Raw genomic sequence first — 21,631 nt, 5'->3', positions numbered from 1 at the left:
ATATATATGTGTATATATACACATACATATATATATATATACATATACATATATATATATATATATATAGTGACCATTATGTCTCAGTTTATGCCTATTGTTGTCATCCCATCCAATTATTACCCCCTTCCACTCTCAGAAGTATTCTGGGGGGCTTCCCTGGTGGCACAGTGGTTAAGAATCTGCCTGCCAATGCAGGGGACACGGGTTCAATCCCTGGTCCGGGAAGATCCCACATGCTGTGGAGCAACTAAACCCGTGCGCCACAATTACTGAGCCTGCGCGCCCTAGAGCCCGTGCTCCACAACAAGAGAAGCCACCGCAATGAAAAGCCCGGGCACTGCAACGAAGAGTAGCCCCTGCTCGCTGCAACTAGAGAAAGCCCGCGCGCAGCAATGAAGACCTAGAGCAGCCAAAAAAAAAAAAAGTACTCCGGTTTGAATGATAAATTATATGGTCACCCTACATATGTATAGCTAATATTTATTAGTGCCATTTATTGTGTGCTAATTTTTGTCATGCAAGATCTCACTTAATCCTTATCACAAACTTGTGATATAGGTGTTATATCATTATTCCCATTTTGTGGATGAGGAATCTGAGTCTCTGAGAATTTAAGTATGCATCCCAAGATTATAATGAACAGGGAAGACTTATCAATTAGGCCCAGTAGATATAGTGTCTAGGGCCCAAAATACGTTCAGGGGTCCATAAAAATGTTTTATTGCCTTTTTAAAATCAGATGAAAAAAATGAACTTTCAGGTTGAAGGAAATGTTTTAATATATAATATTATTTGTCTTTATACCAAGAGTTGGAAAGTCTAATTTTCTGTAGGTTTTTTCTTTAATGGAAGGGGCCCACAAGGTAAAGGCACCTAGGGCCCATGAAAGTCATAATGTGGCCCTGGTAATGAGTGACAGAACTAGGATCCAAACCCAGTGCCCAAGCTCTTAAACACTAAATGAGAAGGTAAATAGCTGAGGGAACAGGAAGTAGGCAGACTCAGAGCATCATATGACTGTCGTCAGCTATCTGAACAGCAGCCATAAGAAAGCATTTCTGTGCTTATTTGGCGTTTCTCTCCTGCCCTTCTGCCTCAGCTGGGCTTGTTGAAATCTTACCCAAGACTCAAGACAGAGCTTAGTTCTTACCAACTCTATGATGCCTTCCCTAACTCCCATCCTTGGAATTGGTTTCACCTTCTTCTGTACTCCTGCAGCTCATCTTTATATTTATTTTATTTGTATTCTATTCTATTCTATATATGTGTGTATATATATATATATATATATATATATATATATATATATATATATATATATATATATATATAAAATAGCACGTGGTATAACATGTACCACATTCTGCCATTGTATGCATGTTTGTCCCTCTTAAGAATCTGTAAGGGACAGGGACCATATCTTCCTTATCTTTGTATATACAAAATAGAGTGGTTTAAACGTACTGTGGGCTCAGCCAACTTTCAGTGAGCTGATCTTCTTCCTCAGCTCACTTTAAAGATAAACTTCTCAACAGTCAGAGATGGTCCATTGGACCTTTGAGATACTAAGCTCCAGACACTGAAAATGTTCAAGCAGGGCAAGGAGTGCAGAGAGGGGAGTTCCTGTATTGGTTGGAAGGTTGGACTGAAAATCCTTTAATGGCCTTTCCAACTCTGAGTCTATGGTTTTAGAATTCTGCCTGTAGCCTTGAGAGGCAGCACAGTATAGTGATTGAGAGTATAAAGTGTGGAACCAGACTGCCAAGGTTTAACTCTTGACTCTGCTGCTTGACTTTCTGGACTTGGGCAAATATTTAATTTCTCAGAGTCTCAATGTCTTCACCTGTAAAATTAGGATAATAATTGTACCTTCAGCATAAAGTTGTTAAAGATTACATGAGTTAATATATGGCAAGTACCAGCACCTGGCACAGAGTAAGAGCCATACAAATGTTTTTTCAATAAATAAGATAATTATATTTATGATTACTCCTTTCTCCCCCCTTCACTTTGTGTGTGTGCTTCACTTTGTGTGTGTGTGTGTGTGTGTGTGTGTGTATATATATATATATATATATATATATATATAAAATATTTTGAAATCCAGAGCTGAAGCTTTAAAAAGTCTGGGCCAAAGTATAGCCCAAAGGAAGGCTGACCTCCCAAATCTGGTTATATGTGATATATATCTGATAATGTGACCCCCATATCATGCTTGCCTTTTGGGCGAATCTCCAAGGGCCTTCTTTTGTCAATCTGAAATGTCAGGACCCTATTTCAGAACCCAGAGAGTAATAGGGACATCCTAGGTCCTTTCTTGATTTCTTGGTCAGTGTTGGCATTGAGGTAGCAAGAAGGGACTGCTTATCTTTCGGACATAAGATACACTTTCCGGTTTGGCAGACGGTCAGAAAACTTAGATTTTAGTCTTAGCTCAGTGAATCGTCTGGAACAAATCGTATACCTCCCCTGCATCTAAACCTATCAGTAAGAGGTCACTGCAGCCTGGCTGGCTTCTTAAACAACAGCATTACGATGAAGCTTAGGTTAATGACAGCAAGTCTGGTGATTGTAAAAGAACAAAAGCTCCCTCAAATCAGACATACCTGAGTTTAAATCCTGCCTGACATTGTGTCTCCTTTGGGAAGTCAGATCATATAAGCTCAGTCTTTTCTGTAAAAGGCAGTAAGAATCTCACAAGATTATTGAAAGGATTAAATACGGTGATATAAGTAAAATGTTTAGCACATAGACCCTCAATTAATGTAACCATATTTGCCTGTGTCCAACATACTTTCCCCCACATGTATGTAAACATAACCCTGTTTCTATATACCCCTATTATGACAGGAAGCCAAGAGAAGATGTAAAATAATGGACTGACTTAACTGCAAACAGAAGTTCATATTATCTCACTGCTGCTCCAGGATTCAATATTTACATGAATGAAATAATTTTTGCCTCTGAAAACTTTCAAACTACTTTTAAACCAGTTTTAAAATAAGTATGACGAGTACAGACTTTTCCCCACAAAAATTTCACTGTGTAATGGAGGTGGTTTCATTGTCTTGTGCACTTAATACATTGTCAAATGTGGGTAGTTTAGCTCATTGGTCCTTCTCTCAGCCCTGCCTGCCCCCTTCACACTTTGGATGATGACAGGTATTAGTCCCACTTTCTAAAATGGAGAAATGGAAGCAAAAGAAGTGCCTGATCTGAGGTCATAAGAGTATGTGACTAGGGGAGCTGGGAGTAATGGGGAGATGATGAAAGAATTGAAGGGGCTAGAGATGTCTAGTTTGAAATGCAGAATATTCATGGACTACAGTAGCTGTATTTTGGCAACCACTGTCCCGGGTCACTATTTTCTGCAGAGCCTCTTCTTCCAGGCCTCTATACAGGAACTCTATAGGGCAAACTGCTTCTTCTAGACCTTTAAGGGAGGAGAGAGGGGACCAATAGGCAGAGGCACTCTAGCTTCCCTACCAAGAAACACAGGCATCACTCTCTGCCTAGGCCTTGATTCCATCACAGAGACAGGCCCTGAGCCAGAAAATGCCATCTAATCCTAAAACTACAACCTATAGTCCAGACAACGGACTGGAAGGCCCATGACAAAAACTCAGCACAGTCCGAGAAACTTGTTCCTAAGGATAGAATGCACTTGTGGTTCTCAATCCTGCCTGAGCAACAGTATCACATAGGGATTAAAAACAGGGATTTCCTGGGCCCCACTCCAGAATCTGTATTTTAAACAAATGCCTCAGGTGTGCAGCCAGAGTGAGAAACCCTTAATCCAGTAGTTCTCAAGTTTGAACATGAGTCTGAATCATCTGAAAGGCATTTCAAAACATAGATTGCTGGGCCCCACCGCCAGAGTTTTAGATTCATTTGGTCTGCAGAGGGGCCCAAGAATTTGAATTTTTCCCAAGTTCCCGGGTGGTGTTGATGTTACTGGTCCAGGGACCACACTCTGTGAACAACTGTCATTGCCTGCTTATCTGAGTTTGGCCTCTATGTCAAAAAATTCCCATGGCCTCTTCCTCAGTTTACCCCTGCACCAAATAACTGCTGAGGAAAATGGAACCAGCCCCAACCCTCAGTTATCAAGTCAATCTCTACTTACCCTGTGTATCACTGCAGAAACAATCAGCTCACAACCCTGCCAAGGTCTCCTAGGCTAAGCAGAGAGTGACACACATGCACACACCTCAAGCCACCTGCTTCGTAATATAAAATTTCCCCCCAACGACTCCTGGACCCTGAAAGGCAGGGCTGGCCCAGCAGGGAACAGCATTCTCGGACGCCACTGTCTCGTGGGGGCCCACCTAATACAGAGTGCAACTTGGGGACCTGAGTCTCAGTGCAAATACGTCAGCGCCCAAATCAAGACATTTCCCAGCAGGAGATACGTGTAACTCTGAGAACAGAAGACAAATCTTGTCACATTTACAAGGGTTATCATGCCTCAGGAGGACCCTTGAGGTTCTTTTCCAAGGCTGATGACCACATTGTGTTTTACCACCGTGTCCTTCAGAGACATTCCTAAGCTTGTATAAGGGGGTAGGGACTAAAGGACCTTTCCCTCTAACATGTGGAGAAAGTCCTGGTGAGGGTTTTTAGAAAACACAGTTTCATGACTCACACAGAACCTAAGAGTATGACACTCCTTCAAATAACACTCCACATCATCTGCAAAAAGGCACTTTAACAGTCTTGGTTGAAAGTTTCCCACAAATTAAAGTGTTCATAGCTTGTTATTACTATTATTTTGTTAATATTCTGTGCTTTCTCTGTGAAATTGGGAAGAGTGGATGCTTTTATTTCTACTCTTGGAAGTTTCTTGACAGTGCTATTATTTGAAAATTCAGCTGAGGATAGGGGAGATGAGAGAGGAGGTGATCCACAGTGCATGCTCTAGTCTGAGGGGTCTTCGGGCTTGATGCCCAGAAAAGACACCTTGGAATTACTTAGCACTTTCCAATTTACCATCCTGTCACATAATTCTCTGTGAAGTTTTACAGAAGAGGAAGGAGGCCCAGACAAGTAGCATGACTTTGCACTCAGCTAGTAAATGGTTATGTATGATTGAGTTTCAAATCCAGGCCTCTTGGTGTGGAGAAAAGAGAACCCTCCTACACTGTTGGTGGGAATGTAAATTGGTGCAGCCACTATGGAGAACAGTATGGAGGTTCCTTAAGAAACTAGAATTACCATATGATCCTGCAATCCCACTCCTGGGCATATATCTGGAGAAAACTCTAATTCAAAAATATACATGCACCCCAATGTTCATAGTAGCACTATTCACAATAGCCAAGACATGGAAACAACCTAAATGTCCATCAACAGATGAATGGATAAAGAAGATGTGATATATATATACATATACAATGAAATACTAGTCAGCCATAAAAAAGAATGAAATAATGCCATTTGCAGCAACATGGATGGACCTAGAGATTATCATACTAAGTGAAGTAAGTCAGACAGAGAAAGACAAATATCATATGATATCACTTATATGTGGAATCTAAAAAAAATGATACAAATGAACTTATTTACAAAACAGAAAGAGACTCACTGACATAGAAAACAACCTTAGGGTGATCAAAGGGGAAGGGGGGAGGGATAAATTAGGAGTTTGGGATTAGCAGATACAAACTACTATATATAAAATAGACAAACAACAAGGTTCTACTGTATAGCACAGGGAACTATATTCAATATCTTGTAATAACCTATAATGGAAAAGAATATTAAAAAGGATATATATATATATATACATGTATAACTGACTCACTTTGCTGCACACCAGAAACTAACACAACGATGTAAATCAACTATACTTCAATAAATAAATAAATAAAACAAATCTAGGACTCTTGACCTCCAATCCAGTGCTGTTACCACCTCAGCACAGGTGATGCAAACAGAGATCTTGACGTCTGCTCCCCAAGTGCTACTGCAGGGACTGTGGGTAATGTGGGCTCAGAGTGCTGTCTAGGATTCTCCTCCTTCCTTCTAACTGCTTACTCTTGGTACTTCTGAGGTGTGGTGAAACCCAATCAAGAATCACTGCGGGGCGAGGGGAAGTGGGGACAGAGTGAGAGAGTAGCATTGACATATATACACTACCAAATGTAAAATAGATGGCTAGTGGGAAGCAGCCGCATAGCACAGGGAGATCAGCTCGGTGCTTTGTGACCACCTAGAGGGGTGGGATAGGGAGGGTGGGAGGGAGACGCTAGAGGGAGAGGATATGGGGATATATGTATACATAGAGCTGATTCACTTTGTTGTACAGCAGAAACTAACACAATGTTATAAAGCAATTATACGCCAGTAAAGAGGCTAAAAAAAAAAAAAAAAAGAATCACTGCGGGGCTTCCCTGGTGGCACAGTGGTTAAGAATCCGCCTGCCAATGTAGGGGACACGGGTTCGAGCCCTGGTCCGGGAAGATCCCATATGCCGCGGAGCAGCTAAGCCCGTGCGTCACAACTACTGAGCCTGCGTGTCACAACTACTGAAGCCCGTGCACCTAGAACCTGTGCTCCGCAATGAAGAGTGGCCCCCACTCGCCACAACTGGAGAAAGCCTGCGCGCAGCAACAAAGATCCAATGCAGCCAAAAAAAATTTTTTTTAGTTAAAAAAAATATCCAATCTGCTATAAAGAAATGGAAACAAACATACAATAAATGCTTTTAAAAAAAAAAAGAATCACTGCGGTGGTCAAAATGAAAATTAGCTCTAAACTTGCATATGTTATCTTACAGAATTTATTAGACTGAGAGCAGAAGTGCATTTTTAAAGCACTATGATACTTTGCACAGCATATTCTGCCCAGCAGTCATAGCAGCACCTAATTTAGGATGTACTTGGGGATCCCAAATTCTTTTCTTTTTCCAGCTTTATTGTGATATAATTGACATATAACATTGTGTAAGATTAAGGTGTACAACACAATGATGTGATATTTGTCTATGCTGCAAAATGATTACCACAATAAATTTAGCTAACATCCATCACCTCACATAGTTACAAATTTTTTTTTCCTTGTGATGAGAACTGTTCAGACCTCTCTCTTAGCAACTTTCAAATATACAAAACAGTACTTTTAGCTATAGTCACCATGCTGTACATTAGATCCCCAGAACTTATAACTGGAAGTTTGTACCTTTTGACCACCTTCACCCAATTCCTCTCCCCCCACCCCCTGCCTCTGGCAACCACAAATCTGATCTCTGTTTCTATGAGTTTGTTTTTTTTAGATTCCACATATAAGCGAGCTCATACAGTACTTGTCTGTCTCTGTCTGACTTATTCCACTTAGCATAATGCCCTCAATGTCTATCCATGTTGTTGCAAGTGGCAAGATCTCCCTAATATTTATGGCTGAGTTTTATTCCATGCATATACATACCACATTTTCTTTATCCATTCATCTGCTGTTGGACACTTAGGTTATTTCTAGATCTTGGCTATTGTGAATAGTGCTGCAATGAACATGGGGGTGCAGATATTTCTTCAGATCCCAAATTCTTAGAGCCTCTTAGGTCACTGGGTACAGGTGGAAAGGTGTAAGCAGTAGGGAATAAGGCTTGTTGGGTGATACGAAAAGAAATGGTATGCCACCTCCACGTAATAATACCACTGTCTATGTGGAATTTGTGAATGAATTACTTTGAAGAAAACATTATTTTCTTGAGCCCTCAGTCTCTAATAATGCCATCTATCTCTTGCTACAATTCTGGGAAAGGATTTCTTCCCATAATTCCTTGTATATTGCTGGGATGCAGTCAAGGGTCAAAGAAAACAACATACCTGTGAGAAGCTCTTGGTACATGTTCCTGCTGCTCAGTCGATTTCTCTAAAATAAAAAACTTCTCTCTTGGGAATCTTCAAAACCTCAAGATAATTGCTGAGATCTTAGGACATGTGACCAAAAGCAGAAAACATTTTCTTCCTCTTCGGATCTCATCTCTCTTTTTTTTCTTTTTTCAGGAACTGAGTGAGTTTCAAATCCTGCTTGGCATGTGTTGCGAAACAAACAGGTTTTCAGTGACAAGATTTCACCTTTTTCCCATCACAAGCTCCTCCAGATTTCTTTGTTCCCTGGGAGCTCTTGGGGCTGCTCAGCTGGTTCCAGCCCTGTGTTGGCAGCAACTCCAGCCAAAGTGCCTGGAATTGCACATATGGATTGGTAGGGAGCCCTCTCTTCCCCGTTTTCCTCACTGGAACTGGTGCGCTTCCTCTTCATCTAGATCCTAGCTGTGTCTGAGCACTGTGGTCAGATGTAGAGAACAAACGTTTGGACACCAAGGGGGGAAAGTGGTGGCGGGGGGGTGGTGGTGGTGGTGTGATGAAGTGGGAGATTGGGATTGACATATATACACTAATATGTATAAAATGGATAACTAATAAGAACCTGCTGTATAAAAAATAAATAAAATTCAAAAATTCAAAAAAAAAAAAGAATTAGCTAGCATAGCCAGAAGGAGTTTATATTAACCGGAGTTTAAACCAATATATAACATATAATGTATGTGTGTGTATATATAATATGCAAACATCTATGTGTATATATATGTACATATGCAAACAACTGAAAAATTCTTTAAAATCTTAAGTTGTTTTTATCAGCCCGATACTTACATACTGATAAAAAAAAAAAGAATGAAATAATGCCATTTGCAGCAACATCGATGGGCCTAGAGATTATCATACTGAGTGAAGTAAACCAGACAGAGAAGGACAAGTATCATATGATATCACTTATATGTGGAATCTTAAAAAATGATACAAATGAACTTATTTACAAAACAGAAACAGACCCACAGACATAGAAAACAAATTTATGGTTACCAAAGAGGAAAGGGCAGGGGAGGTATAAGTCAGGAATATGAGATTAACATATACACATTACTACATATAAAACAGATAACCAACAAGGCCCTACTGTATAGCACAGGAAAATATACTTAATACTTTGTAATAACTTACAATGGAAAAGAATCTTAAAAGGAATGGATACATGTATATGTGTAACTGAATCACTTTACTATACACCTGAAACTAACACAACACTGTAAACCAACTATACTCCAATATAAAATAAAAATTAAATTTAAAAAAAGGATACGAAGTTTGTTGTAATCTGTTACAGCAGCAATAGGAAACTAATATAGTCACCCAGCTGGTATGTGGCAGAACTGGAATTTTGCAGATAGGTCTGGTGGGCTCCAAAATCAATGCTCTTTCCATCACTACGGAGATGCAGATGCGGTGCTTTTAAAGAAATGGTGGATGCGACAGTGGAAGGTAAAAAGCTGCAAGAAGGAAGAGCTTAGGAGGGCTGATCCTGGGCTCTACCAAATAACCTCTTCCACATGGCCTGTTGTTTTTCATTTCAATAGTTATAAAGTTATTTGGATTTAAAAAATAATCTTTTCAAGTAATTGCTAATACTTCTGGCTATATCTAAAGGTCACTGGTACTTTAGGATGGATTAATCTCCGTTTTTTTTTATTACGTGGTGATAATAACTGCAATGAAGAAATTGAAGTTTTGATTGGGTGAGGGTGAAGCAAGTAATGTTGAAGTAATGGCAGCACTTCAGTTTATAGACAGGCCTGGGGGCTGGGGGAAGGGCGCTGACAATGAAAAGCTGGGGGCCATTCGAGGACAGCAGGTACAATATGCCAAAGACGACTCAGACTATTTCAAACTTCTCCAGAGAGAGAACTGCCTGCATGGAAGTTTTCAAATTTCTTAAATTGCATGAGATCCTATTTATACTAGCAATTTCACTTAAACCTTGTCCTCAAGAGCCTTGCCTTTCATACCTTACTCATAACTCATTTCCACAACTAGTGGTCACATCTATGAAAATGAAGCTGTTAAGCAAGTAGGGCTGGCTGGCCCGAGGTGAAATTTGTGAAAGAGGCAGCCTCACCTCTCTCATCTCTATATGAATCTTAGCAGGGCCTTTAAAGCCTTCCCCAACTGGAAGGTTTCTGGCTTTTTGTTTAGTTTTTGTCTGGAAGGTTTTGAAACCTCACCTGGATGTCACTATCACTGCACGTCCTTCTCAGAGGGTAGTCAAGGCGCCAATAGGAAAGGGAGGCTGGCCAGCTAAGTGGATACCTCAGTGATTTTACTCTTATATTTCCATTTCTAATCCTATTTCAATACCCTGAATAATCCCAAAGTTTGGGAGGGAAGTAAAACTTCATTTTTCCTTACAAATAGGTTTAAAACCCTTTCCTTAACTTGAAGCAGCGTTTGGTATGGGGATGCATTTTGGGTGGGATCCTCATACACACTGTATAGGGCTCCCCAAAGGCAAGAAAAGCTCTTGTCTCCATTTAGCTCATTTGGGGTAGACAATCTATAAAGAACGTATTATAGACTATAAAGGAAAGGAGGACAATTATATTCCTTTCTCATCTGCACTAAAAGATCCAGCAGGTGAAGTCTGAAGGAAAATAGATTTCTTCCCTCCCACTCCTAGTGAATGTGTGGTGCTGCCTCCAATCCTGCCCCACCCTTGATTTAAAAACAAAAACAAAAACAGAACACAACACCTAAAAACACAGGGTAGTTTGGAATTGCTGGTAGAGGAGTTGGATGATTTAACAAAAGAGACACTGACAAAAAAAAATCATTTTTTTTTACAATACTATAATTATAAAGTTGAAGGCACATCCTTGGCAGATATATGATCAATTACATGCTTATGGAAAAACAAACTACTGAATATCTTGACTATAGTAGATGATTATTGCACAACATCGCCCACTGCTGTTTTGGGTATCAAACAATCAATGTTCAACAATGGTTAGTTAAACATTTCTTTAACTAAAAGCATAAGTTTGAGACGCCTGGTTTTGGCTACAAAAGGCATTTACTATCAGTGCCATTAGAGAAGCTCTTTTAATTGAAGAACAAGAATTCATGCTTTTGTGCTTTATCTGGTTACTCATACCAGATAAACTTTCAGAAGGACTACAGAAAGTTAGTGTAAAAATAGCTAATAATTTGGCACGAATCTGCATTTTTTATATTTGGTAAAATAATATTTTTTAAATAGAGAAAAGTAAGAAACAAAAATATCCAAAAGGAGTGATTCCAGGAATGTTTTTATTCTTATTAAAATAACCAGTAACCAGATGCCTCAGCCAAAGAAAATAACAAAATAGAGTAAAATAAATATTAAGAAAAATAATTTTAAAGCAAGATCCATAAGTAGTGGAAAAAATTCTCTAAGAACATACATTCTGGATTTTCAGCTGTGTACATAAAAGATACGCACACTTAAATGTTTGGAAACATCTTGCTTACAATGCTATTTAAGCATTTTGAACAAAGAATACATCCAATAAAAGAATAACTTTTAAAAAGTTGAAGCACAATATAAAATTATTTGTTCACAAGGCATCAAATCTAACATCTAAAACGCTGATACTAAACTACGAAAAATAACATTTCTATTTTCACAACTGACAACCATACTTCTTTAGACTACAACACTAAACAGTTATGTTTTAACCGTTGAAATTTAAAAGGCATCTTTGGATATTTAAGATAAAAGGTGCCCCTTAGTTGAGTCTGAACCAGCACTGGATATCAAAACATCCTTGTTATCTTCAGACTGAGGGCATGGTTGCTGAGTGAATACAAAAGAGTGACAAAGGAACAACAAATAAAGAACTTCAAATATTCTAATATCAAATTCAAATATAAATCCATTTTCCTTCTATATGGGTAATATATGTATATATGTATGATATGAATAAACACAGATGCATACGCACACATTTATAAAATTTGTTCTCACTAGTAACTAATTACTTAAAGCTAGTTACTAACTGAAAGCAATGTTTTTGATCCCCTCCATACGTCTCTCTCCGGTGACTACAGCTGCTCTGTGACGCTAATGGGAGTTCAGAATTGCAAGAGACTTGTGGTAGAGAATTCAAAGATGGCTATAGATATTTAAAGCAGGATTCTTTATAAACAGCATGTTTTCTGTTCCTGTACTAAGGGCTGAAATTACATCCTTGATTTTTCCCAGATTATATAGGCTGCTCTTCTCATTGCCCTATGACATGTGGATACCTTGGCATGTGAGGCCAAGTGGACAACTCTAACACACACAGAATAATAAAAGTAGTAACTGGCTATGTTCAAGTGCTTCAGAGAGATAGAAGAGTGAAAGTGAGGGGAAGGGGGAGGGGGAGGAAGGAAGGGAGGGAGAGAGAGAGACAGAGAAAGGTGCTTCTTTTTCAAAAGTCTATATTATACCTTTGTCGTATTAGCTATTTCTTCTAGAAGAAACAAGTTGTGGTATGACGGGCCATTGGAATTAAAATAAAAAACAAATATTAAAATTCAAATTGAAAGCATGGAAGATGGCACAGGCATTGATCTAAAAAAGAGCCTAGACCTACAAACTCATTCATATTTCATTAAAATTGGTTTGCTTTTCTAGATTAATAGCACCTTCATCAAGTTTCAGTTCTGTCTTTAAGATAGCTGAGATAAAAATGAGATCTTTTCCAAATCTGAAAAGTCAACATGGAATTATGTTGTAAACTTCTTTGAGTGTGTATGAAAGAACAAGAGAAAAAGGAAGTTGGAAAGGAGGGAAGAACCCCATCCCCCACTCCCACCTGATTTTAAACTCTGCTCTGTAAAAGCAATTTTTGATATTTATCACTGACCTCAAGGGGAAATAAGAACTAACATTTACTGAGCACAAATCCTATGTGCTAGGAATTGTGCTAGCAGCTTTACATATGACAATGGGAATAGATGTTAGGAATTTATGTATGAGTTTTCTTCACTTACATATTCTGCATCTGAAATCCACCTTGCAGTTAACAAGTTAATTTAAATAGTGATACAAGTACCAGATCTCTGACCAGTGTATTAACTCCCAGGCACTCACAGGGGGATTTCTAAATTTATATGTTGATGAGAACAAGCCCGTGAATTTGCCAACCACACTAACTAGCAAGTGCAAATGTTTTAAACTAGAGAAAAATATAGATTTAGCTAAAAGGTATCATAACCTAGGGAAATTCTCATTTCTGTATTACAATTTACTGTATTTTTTGGTAAAAGCGGCTTTGTGTAATAGCATTATTTTAAAGTCATTTTGAGAGATTATCTAAAACAATAAAAGACAATTAAAATCTATTAAATTATAAATATCAGCTAATGTCTTGCATTCTCTCCAGAAAAGGACAAATTTAGTGAATCCAGGTAATTTTATATGACCGGTACATGTTAAACATGGTAGTGTCAATCTTTGGGAAAAAATCAATTGTAGAAGTGGCTCAAAATCTTAAGTTTCTGAACTGAGGCTGATAGACGATACTAAGAACAACTTATAGCTGAACCCAGCAGGAGTGAACTGAAAGCCTGCACAGAGCTAGGGAGTCACTGAAGGAGGAATCTGATATATTTTTTACAACAATGGAAAGGTGGGAAGCAGGGAACCATATAGGCCCTGAAGGTCTTTTGAGCTACAAGATAAAGAAACAAACAAGTTACTGGAAAAGTTGTCAGTTATTTTTGTCAATGAGAAACCACCTACACTTAGCTCACTTGAAAGAACACAATAAAAGGAAACACATTGGGGCATCTAAGAAAGCGATGGCGAAGACAAAGATGCAGGGAGAAGAAGGGGGAAAGAAAGCCTGTAATAAATAGGCCTGTCTATTTTTAAACAGTTTCTACTATTTTGCTTCTAAAACAGGATTCTTTATACAGTGCTTTGAAAGCCGTTGCTCCCCAATCTGGCAGGGAGGAGGGCTCGAGAATCTCCTCAAGATTATGCGCTCAAATCTTCAAGTTTTCAATGATCTTTTCTTGAACTTTTTTTTTTTGGTCAAATAAAAATTATCTATGACTTTAGCAGCAATTCAGCAATCTTCAGTTGTAGGACTTGTAAACCTCCCTGGTCTACCTTATCTGTTGCTAGTGAAAACAAAAAATACTAGAAATTCATTTTCAATAAAGCTAGGTTCCGAGCTGAGGCCCTGAAAAAGATATTTTTGCCATTAGACAAATGCAATTCAAATAGATTCCCTAACATAAGAGCATGAGACCAACATAAAGCCCTGCAATATTTTAAAAAGCTAAGGTGACCATGAATGCTGTGTCAGTGCAGAACAACATCATCTAGCAGCACTCTCTGTGGCCTGTTACAATGCACTGTCGTCATCTTCCCTGCAGTCTCCCACCAGGAGTGAGTGCTTGTCAGGTTCACTGGTACCAACACTGTTCAGTGATCGTTTATCAGACAGCAGTGAGTTTATGGAGGCTCTGCTGTAATTAACAATCCGGTCCAGCAAACCCAGTTTAGGAGAATTTCTTGAGGTATCATCTATTCCAACATGAACACTTATTTCTGAAGGACTTTTCTGTCCCATCTGGCCTCGGGCATGTAGTTCATAATTCTCATAAGTTGGTTTCCTGTAACTGAAAAGATGCAAAAGTACACTAGTTTGAAATACTCAAATGCGAACTAGCCGCTTGTTACATTCAAAAATGAAGAGATTAGCCTGGTTTGAAATGTATAAAGGTGGTCAAAAGGAGTTGTGTGAGGTCACATGATCAGAAATCCTACTTCTGAGAGCCAGTGTACTAGATTTTACCCCACTCAGTGCTTGTGGTTGCTCTGTATATACTACATAAGGTGATAATTACGTAGTTAACATTTATTATTAAGAACAGTTTGGGCTTATCATTGATCAATACAAGAATAAAACCTAGCAAGACTGACTGTGGGTGATAAAAGGAATATAAAAGACAAGCGTGAGCGAGCCATCATACTTACAGTTTAAGGAGGAGTGAAGAAAGTACTACTGAAACAGATGAAGCAGCCATTGCAGCAGATCCCATCCAGGGCTGCAAAACCAAACCAATGGGCATAAAAACTCCTAGAAAACAAGTTTGGATTAGTTAGACCAAACAGTACTAAACAGATTACCACTGTGTTCCTAATACATATATACAAATCATTTCCTTCTTTGATATTTATTCAGCAATTTATCCTCCTGTTGGTAGAGATTTATGTCGTTGCCAATTTTTCACTAATAGAGTGTTGCTGTGAACATTCTTGTACATGCCGCCCTGTGCACGTGTTTGAGAATTTCCCTAGGGTATATACCTAGAGGTGAAACAGCTAGGTTATAACATAGGCACACCTTCAACTTTAGGTAGATATTTCTCAGTTGCTCTCCAAAGTGGCTGTACCAGATCACAAACCCTCCAATAGTGTATGAGAGTTCATATTCTACAAACTCATCCACACTTGGTTTTGACAGACATTTAAAAATTTGTTCATATGATGGGGATGAGATAGACTTACTGTACTTGTAATTTTTTATGTGCTTATCTGTATTTTTTCTACTTTTTATACAGTGACCATATATTACTTGTATAATTTTTAAAAAATAACTTGCTCCATGAATTAATCTCTCTGGATTTTGTTCTTTTACTCTTTGTCCTCTCCATCTGTGTGTCCCTGTTGATAAACAGCTTTGTAATTGTTCTCATGTTATCTCATGTCCTTCTTTGGCTCTCAAACCAGAGAGAACAAGAAGAAAGTGATAACTATTTTTCTTATGTTATTACTAATACTAACATCTACCAAGCCCCTAAGTAATAGGGATGACCGGATGCTTATTAAATAATTCTAAACTGCTTTTTCTTGGTCGTATTCCTTTGTTCAATTTCTCTCTCTGTCTTTCTCACATCTGGTTCCCAAACTTTAAAAAAAACTGTTGGCTATTAGAACATTAAGAAAATTCTCTGCATGCTATAATTACAACAATGAAACAAGACAAAAACCAATACAGAGTAAAAAAAGACCAGAAAGACGTATACTAAAATACCAACAGTAGTTGTGTTCGGGTAGTGAGATTAAAGGTAAATTTATTCTCTTCAGCAAAAACTAAATGAGTAAGCAAATAAGTACATATGTGTGTGAGAGTATATGGAGAAAGAGATGAAGCAATGTGGCAAAATATTATTAACTGGTGAATTTTGGTGAAGGGTATATTGTTTTATTGTATCATTTTTCTCCTTGTTTATGTACGTTTGAAAATTTCAAAATACAAAGTTGAAGGTAAAAATAAGGTAAAAAAATAAAATAAACCTATCAGAAGGCTTATACATTCTAGGCCATAATGAACATGCTGAAAATTTAAATTATTGATTTTAAAATTACCTCTCACCATACCAGCAGTCTACATACAAAACTGAGCTCAAAACTAATAATAAGAAGACTAAAACTTCCAATATGGTAGGCCTCTAACGACTTCATGAGAAAAGCAATACAAGTTAACTGTCACATACCAGCAGCTATGGGAATTCCAATCAGATTATAAATTAGAGCAAAGACAAAATTTATCCGAATCCTCTTGACTGTCTTCCTTGATAAATCAATACTTGCCACTACATCCAGAAGATCATTCTGAGAACAGAAATATTTGTGATATTAGCAAGAGACTGTAACTTGACCAGTAACTTGTATTTGATACTGTGTATACCGAAGATGATGTGTACCTTACGGTAATATGTGAATTAACTACAAATCTGAGATATTGCTAAAAATTTGAGGCTGTCTTGGAAGGGATTTTTCTCAGGGTTCTGAAAATACTTTTAGGGTTGTATGCTGGTACAGGGACTAAATCCCACTAAAATAACCTCAGCAAGTATTTGTTGAAGATAAGAGTATGATAAGTATATTCCCAAATCTAATGCTTCACTTTAGAAGCTTGTCATTCTCATTTGCTTTGCTGAAATGAGAAAGTCTGGAAGTAATTACTAAGTCTTCTCATACTGCCATCTTGAACTCTCCCAGTCTCAATGGCTAGGAGCATGGGAATTCGAAGGGCACAATCATTGTGTTCAATATACGACACTAACCCTGACCATGTAGAGCAGTCTCACACTCCTCAAAGGTCAGACCATAGGACTTACCCGTATCAAAACCACATCGGCTGCTTCAATGGCTACATCTGTGCCTGTGCCAATGGCAATTCCAACATTAGCCATCGCCAGCGCTGGGGAGTCATTGATTCCATCTCCTACCATTGCTACCCGGTTCCCCTCCTCTTGAAGTTGCTTCACCTTAGCAACCTTGTGGGAAGGTAGAACTTCAGCAAACACCTTAGTAATGCCAACCTACATGGGCAAAAATAAACTCCATTCATTTCAAGAAATATTACTGAGTACCTGAAATATAACTCGGCAATGATGAGCCATCAGTTTCCACCTACCAAATGTCCAAATTGTAAGAGACTAATAATATCCAGGGATTGTAAGGATATGGGGAAATGAGCTCTCTTATGCACTGTTGGTGGGTGTGTAAGTTGGTACTGTCTTTTTGGAGGGTATTTGGCAGCATCTATCAAAGTGTGCATGTCATTTGGTTCAGCAATTCCACCCCTAGCTATATTTTGGACATACCTGTACATGTATAAAAAGAAGTATGTCCAAGGATGTATATTACTGCCTTATTTGTAAAACAAAATTTTCAAAACCACATAAATTATTTTTTTTTTATTAGAGGAATGGTTAAGTACATTATGACGCATCCATACTATGGAATTCAATGCAATGATGTAGAAAGAATGAAATAACTTTATATGTTCAGACGTGGACAAAGCTCCAAGGCATATATATTGTTATCTGAAAGAAAGCAAACTGCTGAACAATTTGTACAAAAATGATCCAATTTATGTTCAAAATACCAGAACTATACATCTGTATATGAACATATAAGCATATGAAAAAGTGTAAGGGGGTAGGGCTGGACAGGGAGGCTTGGGAAAATGGTGACTTAAACGTTTTACTTTATAGCCTTCTGTATTTTTTATACAAGAATGTATTTATCTTTATTATTTAATAGAAGAGGGGAGAAGGCATTCCAAAATAGAAAAGATTAATATGAGAAAAGTTTTAGAGGGAAGGCAAATGTGGGGGTGAGTAGCAGAAGAATGCTATGGAAGATGGTTCTATCAGTGGTATCCAGGATGGACTAGAGAGGAACGTGCGTGGAGCTACTGCTGTACTTTAGGCATGAGAGGATGAGAGCCTGGCTTAGGCTGGCAGCACCGGTGGAGACTATCAGCAACATTTCAAAGGAAGCATCAACAGAAACTGTGTACAATGTCACTCAAGCATCCCATGAACTCAGCAAATAGCTTTTTACTTATAACAGTTCCAGACAAAACCCAAAGTCCTTCCTGCATAGTATGCCAATTTTTCTTTAAGGAACCAGATATGGCTACTCGGGGATAATGAAAATAATAGGTAATATGACTTCTTTAGCAGCTGAAGGCAAGAAAGGAAATGTATGTGAAGAATGAGAAGTTACCACATACTCCCACCCCAACAACTAAGTAAACGCATTACCTGAGAAGCAATAGATCTAGCTGTTTTACTGTTGTCTCCAGTCATCAGAACTACTTCTAAGCCCATAGATTTCAGAATATGGACTGCTAATTCTGCTTCAGGCTTCACTGTATCAGCGACAGCTATCAAGCCGCACAGCTCATCTAATATAGGAGCACCAGAAGATAGAATTTGGAATATGGTGAAAGCAGAATAATATTCTGACTTAAAATTTCAGAAAGAAATGAATTTTGTTAAGTGAAGTTGTTCACGACTTGGCTTAACTCAAAATATCTCCAAGACCACATAGACTTTATACCACAAACCCTGCAACAAGCCTCCATACTTGGTTGTGAAAATTTCACAGAGTGAGGTAGGGCTTACTAATGAAGGTAATGATAGGAAACTGAAGAGACTTTACTGGATACTTATTTTCTTTCTTTAGAGAAGTATTGGCCAATAGCCCCAAACACTTTAGCTAATTTAAAGGCAAATGAAACTGAAAAGTCATACTTCACCCTTTTTAAGGTGAAGGGGTGGATGGAAACAAAACTGGCATTTTATACTGGGAAAAAAATCACTACAAGTAGCTATTTTAAAAACAAAAATAAATGGTATTTTCTGCTTCTTCCTGGGCCTAAAAAGGCCATAGTAAGATACTGCCTTCATACTTAGCAAGGATTATAAATGTTGACTAATTAATCTCACAGCTAGAAATGTACCCTAAGAAATAATTTAACGAAATACCTAAAACCTCAAAGATGTTTACTGTGGTATTACTTACAATAATAAAATATTAGAAGTAGCTTAAATTTCCAACAGGGGAATGATTAAGTTAGTCATAGTGTATAAGTATGATAAATGGTGCCACATTAAAATATGATTGGAAATATTTACTATTAAATAAAATAAGATAAAATAAAACAGTATGTGTACAAGGAATTTTAAATTTTTATTCAACTTTGAGGTAAAATTTACATACAATAAAATGCACCCATTATAAACAGTGTATGCACTAATATTGTAATTCTGTGTGATGTGTATGAATATATATCCAGAAATATCAATTAAAACTGACATTGTGTTTAGATGATGAGATTATAAATATTCTTTTACTTTGCTATAATGTTATTTTTAGGTTTTAAAACAAATCCTTGATTAGCTTTTTTTAAAACCATAGGCCACGGAGGAAAATAACAAAGCCAGGCAAATGCAAGAGAATTTTAAATTAATCAGTAACAATTATGTATTGCTGACATTTTTACTTTGCATTCAGGCTGCTTTTGAATAACACTCATAGTTCAGATGTCTCTCAAAATTACACAGAAAACAAGTGAAATCATGACACTGAGTCATAGTGTACTTAAGGAAAACCTTACCATCAACTGCTACCAATACAGCAGTCCGACCTTTTCTCTCATGTTCAGTCATGGAATCATTTACATCGTTATTAATGACAAGACCATTTCTAATCATCCACTCCCGGTTACCAATAAGAACTTTGTACTGCTGAGCATTAAGAGCATCTGAAGAAAGTACAGAAATGACATTTAGTGAACTTGTTTAATATTTATAACAACCCTTTAGGGACAGTCTTCCTCTCTAATCTTGCACAGTCACTACATTGGTTTTTTGGTAGAAAACAGCCTACAACAGTGATTTCCAAATGTTCAAGGAACATACTCTGCTCTTCCATGCCTCTGGGTCTTTGCACATGAGGAGTGAGGGCCACCTAGAGGTCCTCATCCCTCCTCTTCAAATACCAAACTGCATCATATATATTCTTTAAGAGCCAGTTCAAACGTTACTTTCTTGGTGACGCTTTCCATGTGACCCTTCCTTATGATCTTCCATAGCAACTGAATTAAATCAAAAATATTTATTGTGCATCAGTACAACCATCAGTGTTGGACAAGAACACACAACCATACTGATGTCTCATTTTAAATGTATGACCACTAACTTTAAGTGGGCCCTTAGTGATGCCTGGCTATTCTACTACATTTCCCTAGTCCATTCATTCTCCATTCCTTCTAGATGGCTACTTTATACCTTCTCTTCTCCCATTCTCATACCAGATGATGACTCTGCTTCCTACTTCAGGAAGAAAATAAAAGCAATCAGAAGAGAACTTCCACAAGCTCTTATTGCCACATCTACCCAACTGCCTGTGCCTGTGTACATACTGATCTAGACTCTCTTCTGTTATTATAAACAGCCCCTACTCCTATTTAAGGGCAACTTCTCCACTTGCATACTAGAGCCCCCTCCTTTGCCTATTTTATATTTATTTATTTATTTATTTATTTATTCGGCTGTGCCGGGTCTTAGTTGCAGCACACAGGATCTTCGTTGCAGCACGCAGAATCTTTAGTTGCAGCACGCAGGATCTTTAGTTGCGGCATGAGGGCTTTTAGTTGCGGCATGCGGGATCTAGTTCCCTGACCAGGGATCGAGCCCAGTGCCCCTGCATCGGGAGTGCAGAGTCTTAACCACTGGACCACCAGGGAAGTCCCCCTTTGCCTGTTTTAGAACGTCTCTCCAACAATTCTCCCCTCTCTCTCCTGCATAATCATATTTTCTATTTCTGCAGTACATAGTCCTATCTTTAAAAAAGAAAATGAAACAACCCTCTCTTGATCTCATTTACCTCTCTAGCTACTACCCCATTTCTCTGCTTCTGTTCATAGCAAAACTTCTCAAAAGTGTTGTCTCTATCGGCTGCCCTCCAATTCATACCTTCCCATTCTCTTGTGAACCCACTCAAATAGAGCTTTTGTCTCTGTTACTCCAAAGAATTGTTCATACAGTACACCAGTGATCTTTAATAAATCTAATGGGTAATTCTTCGTCCTCATCTTACTTGCCCTATTAGCAGCATTTTAACACAGTTGATCATTCCCGCCTTGAAATACTTTCTTCATTTGGCTTCTAGATCACCACATTCTTATGAGCTACCTCCTCACTCACCACTTCTTCTGTCTTCTTTGCTGATCCTTCCTCATCTCACTGACCTCTTAATTTGTAGTGTTGCAGGGCTCAGTCCTTAAACCTCTTCAGGTTTAATCTCATTCCCCCTCTATCTACTCTTACTCCTTGATGATTTTTTTTTTTTTGCCACACCTCGCCGCTTGTGGTATCTTAGTTCCCCGACCAGGGATCAAACCCAGGCCCATGGCAGTGAAAGCGCCAAGTCCTAACCACTGGACCAC

General features: G+C 38.2%; 1 protein-coding gene across 1 annotated transcript in view; it reads right to left on the bottom strand.

Moving 5' to 3' along the window:
• Nucleotides 1-11,238: 11,238 nt before the first annotated feature.
• Nucleotides 11,239-21,631, bottom strand: part of ATP7A (ATPase copper transporting alpha) — a 142,219-nt gene continuing 131,826 nt past the window's right edge. Inside the window, exons 18-23 of the mRNA XM_068532484.1 lie at nucleotides 19,799-19,945; nucleotides 18,441-18,583; nucleotides 17,004-17,207; nucleotides 16,377-16,494; nucleotides 14,854-14,956; nucleotides 11,239-14,495 (exon numbers count right to left, since the gene is read on the bottom strand). Of these exons, the coding sequence (XP_068388585.1) occupies nucleotides 14,219-14,495; nucleotides 14,854-14,956; nucleotides 16,377-16,494; nucleotides 17,004-17,207; nucleotides 18,441-18,583; nucleotides 19,799-19,945 (992 nt within the window). The 3' untranslated portion in view covers nucleotides 11,239-14,218. The remainder of the gene's footprint in view (nucleotides 14,496-14,853; nucleotides 14,957-16,376; nucleotides 16,495-17,003; nucleotides 17,208-18,440; nucleotides 18,584-19,798; nucleotides 19,946-21,631) is intronic.

This window comes from Eschrichtius robustus, chromosome X (genome assembly GCF_028021215.1).
Source record: "Eschrichtius robustus isolate mEscRob2 chromosome X, mEscRob2.pri, whole genome shotgun sequence".
In the NCBI taxonomy this organism is placed as follows: domain Eukaryota; kingdom Metazoa; phylum Chordata; class Mammalia; order Artiodactyla; family Eschrichtiidae; genus Eschrichtius; species Eschrichtius robustus.
The sequence above is the reverse complement of the archived record's forward strand: the minus strand, read 5'-3'. Positions and strand labels throughout refer to the sequence as shown.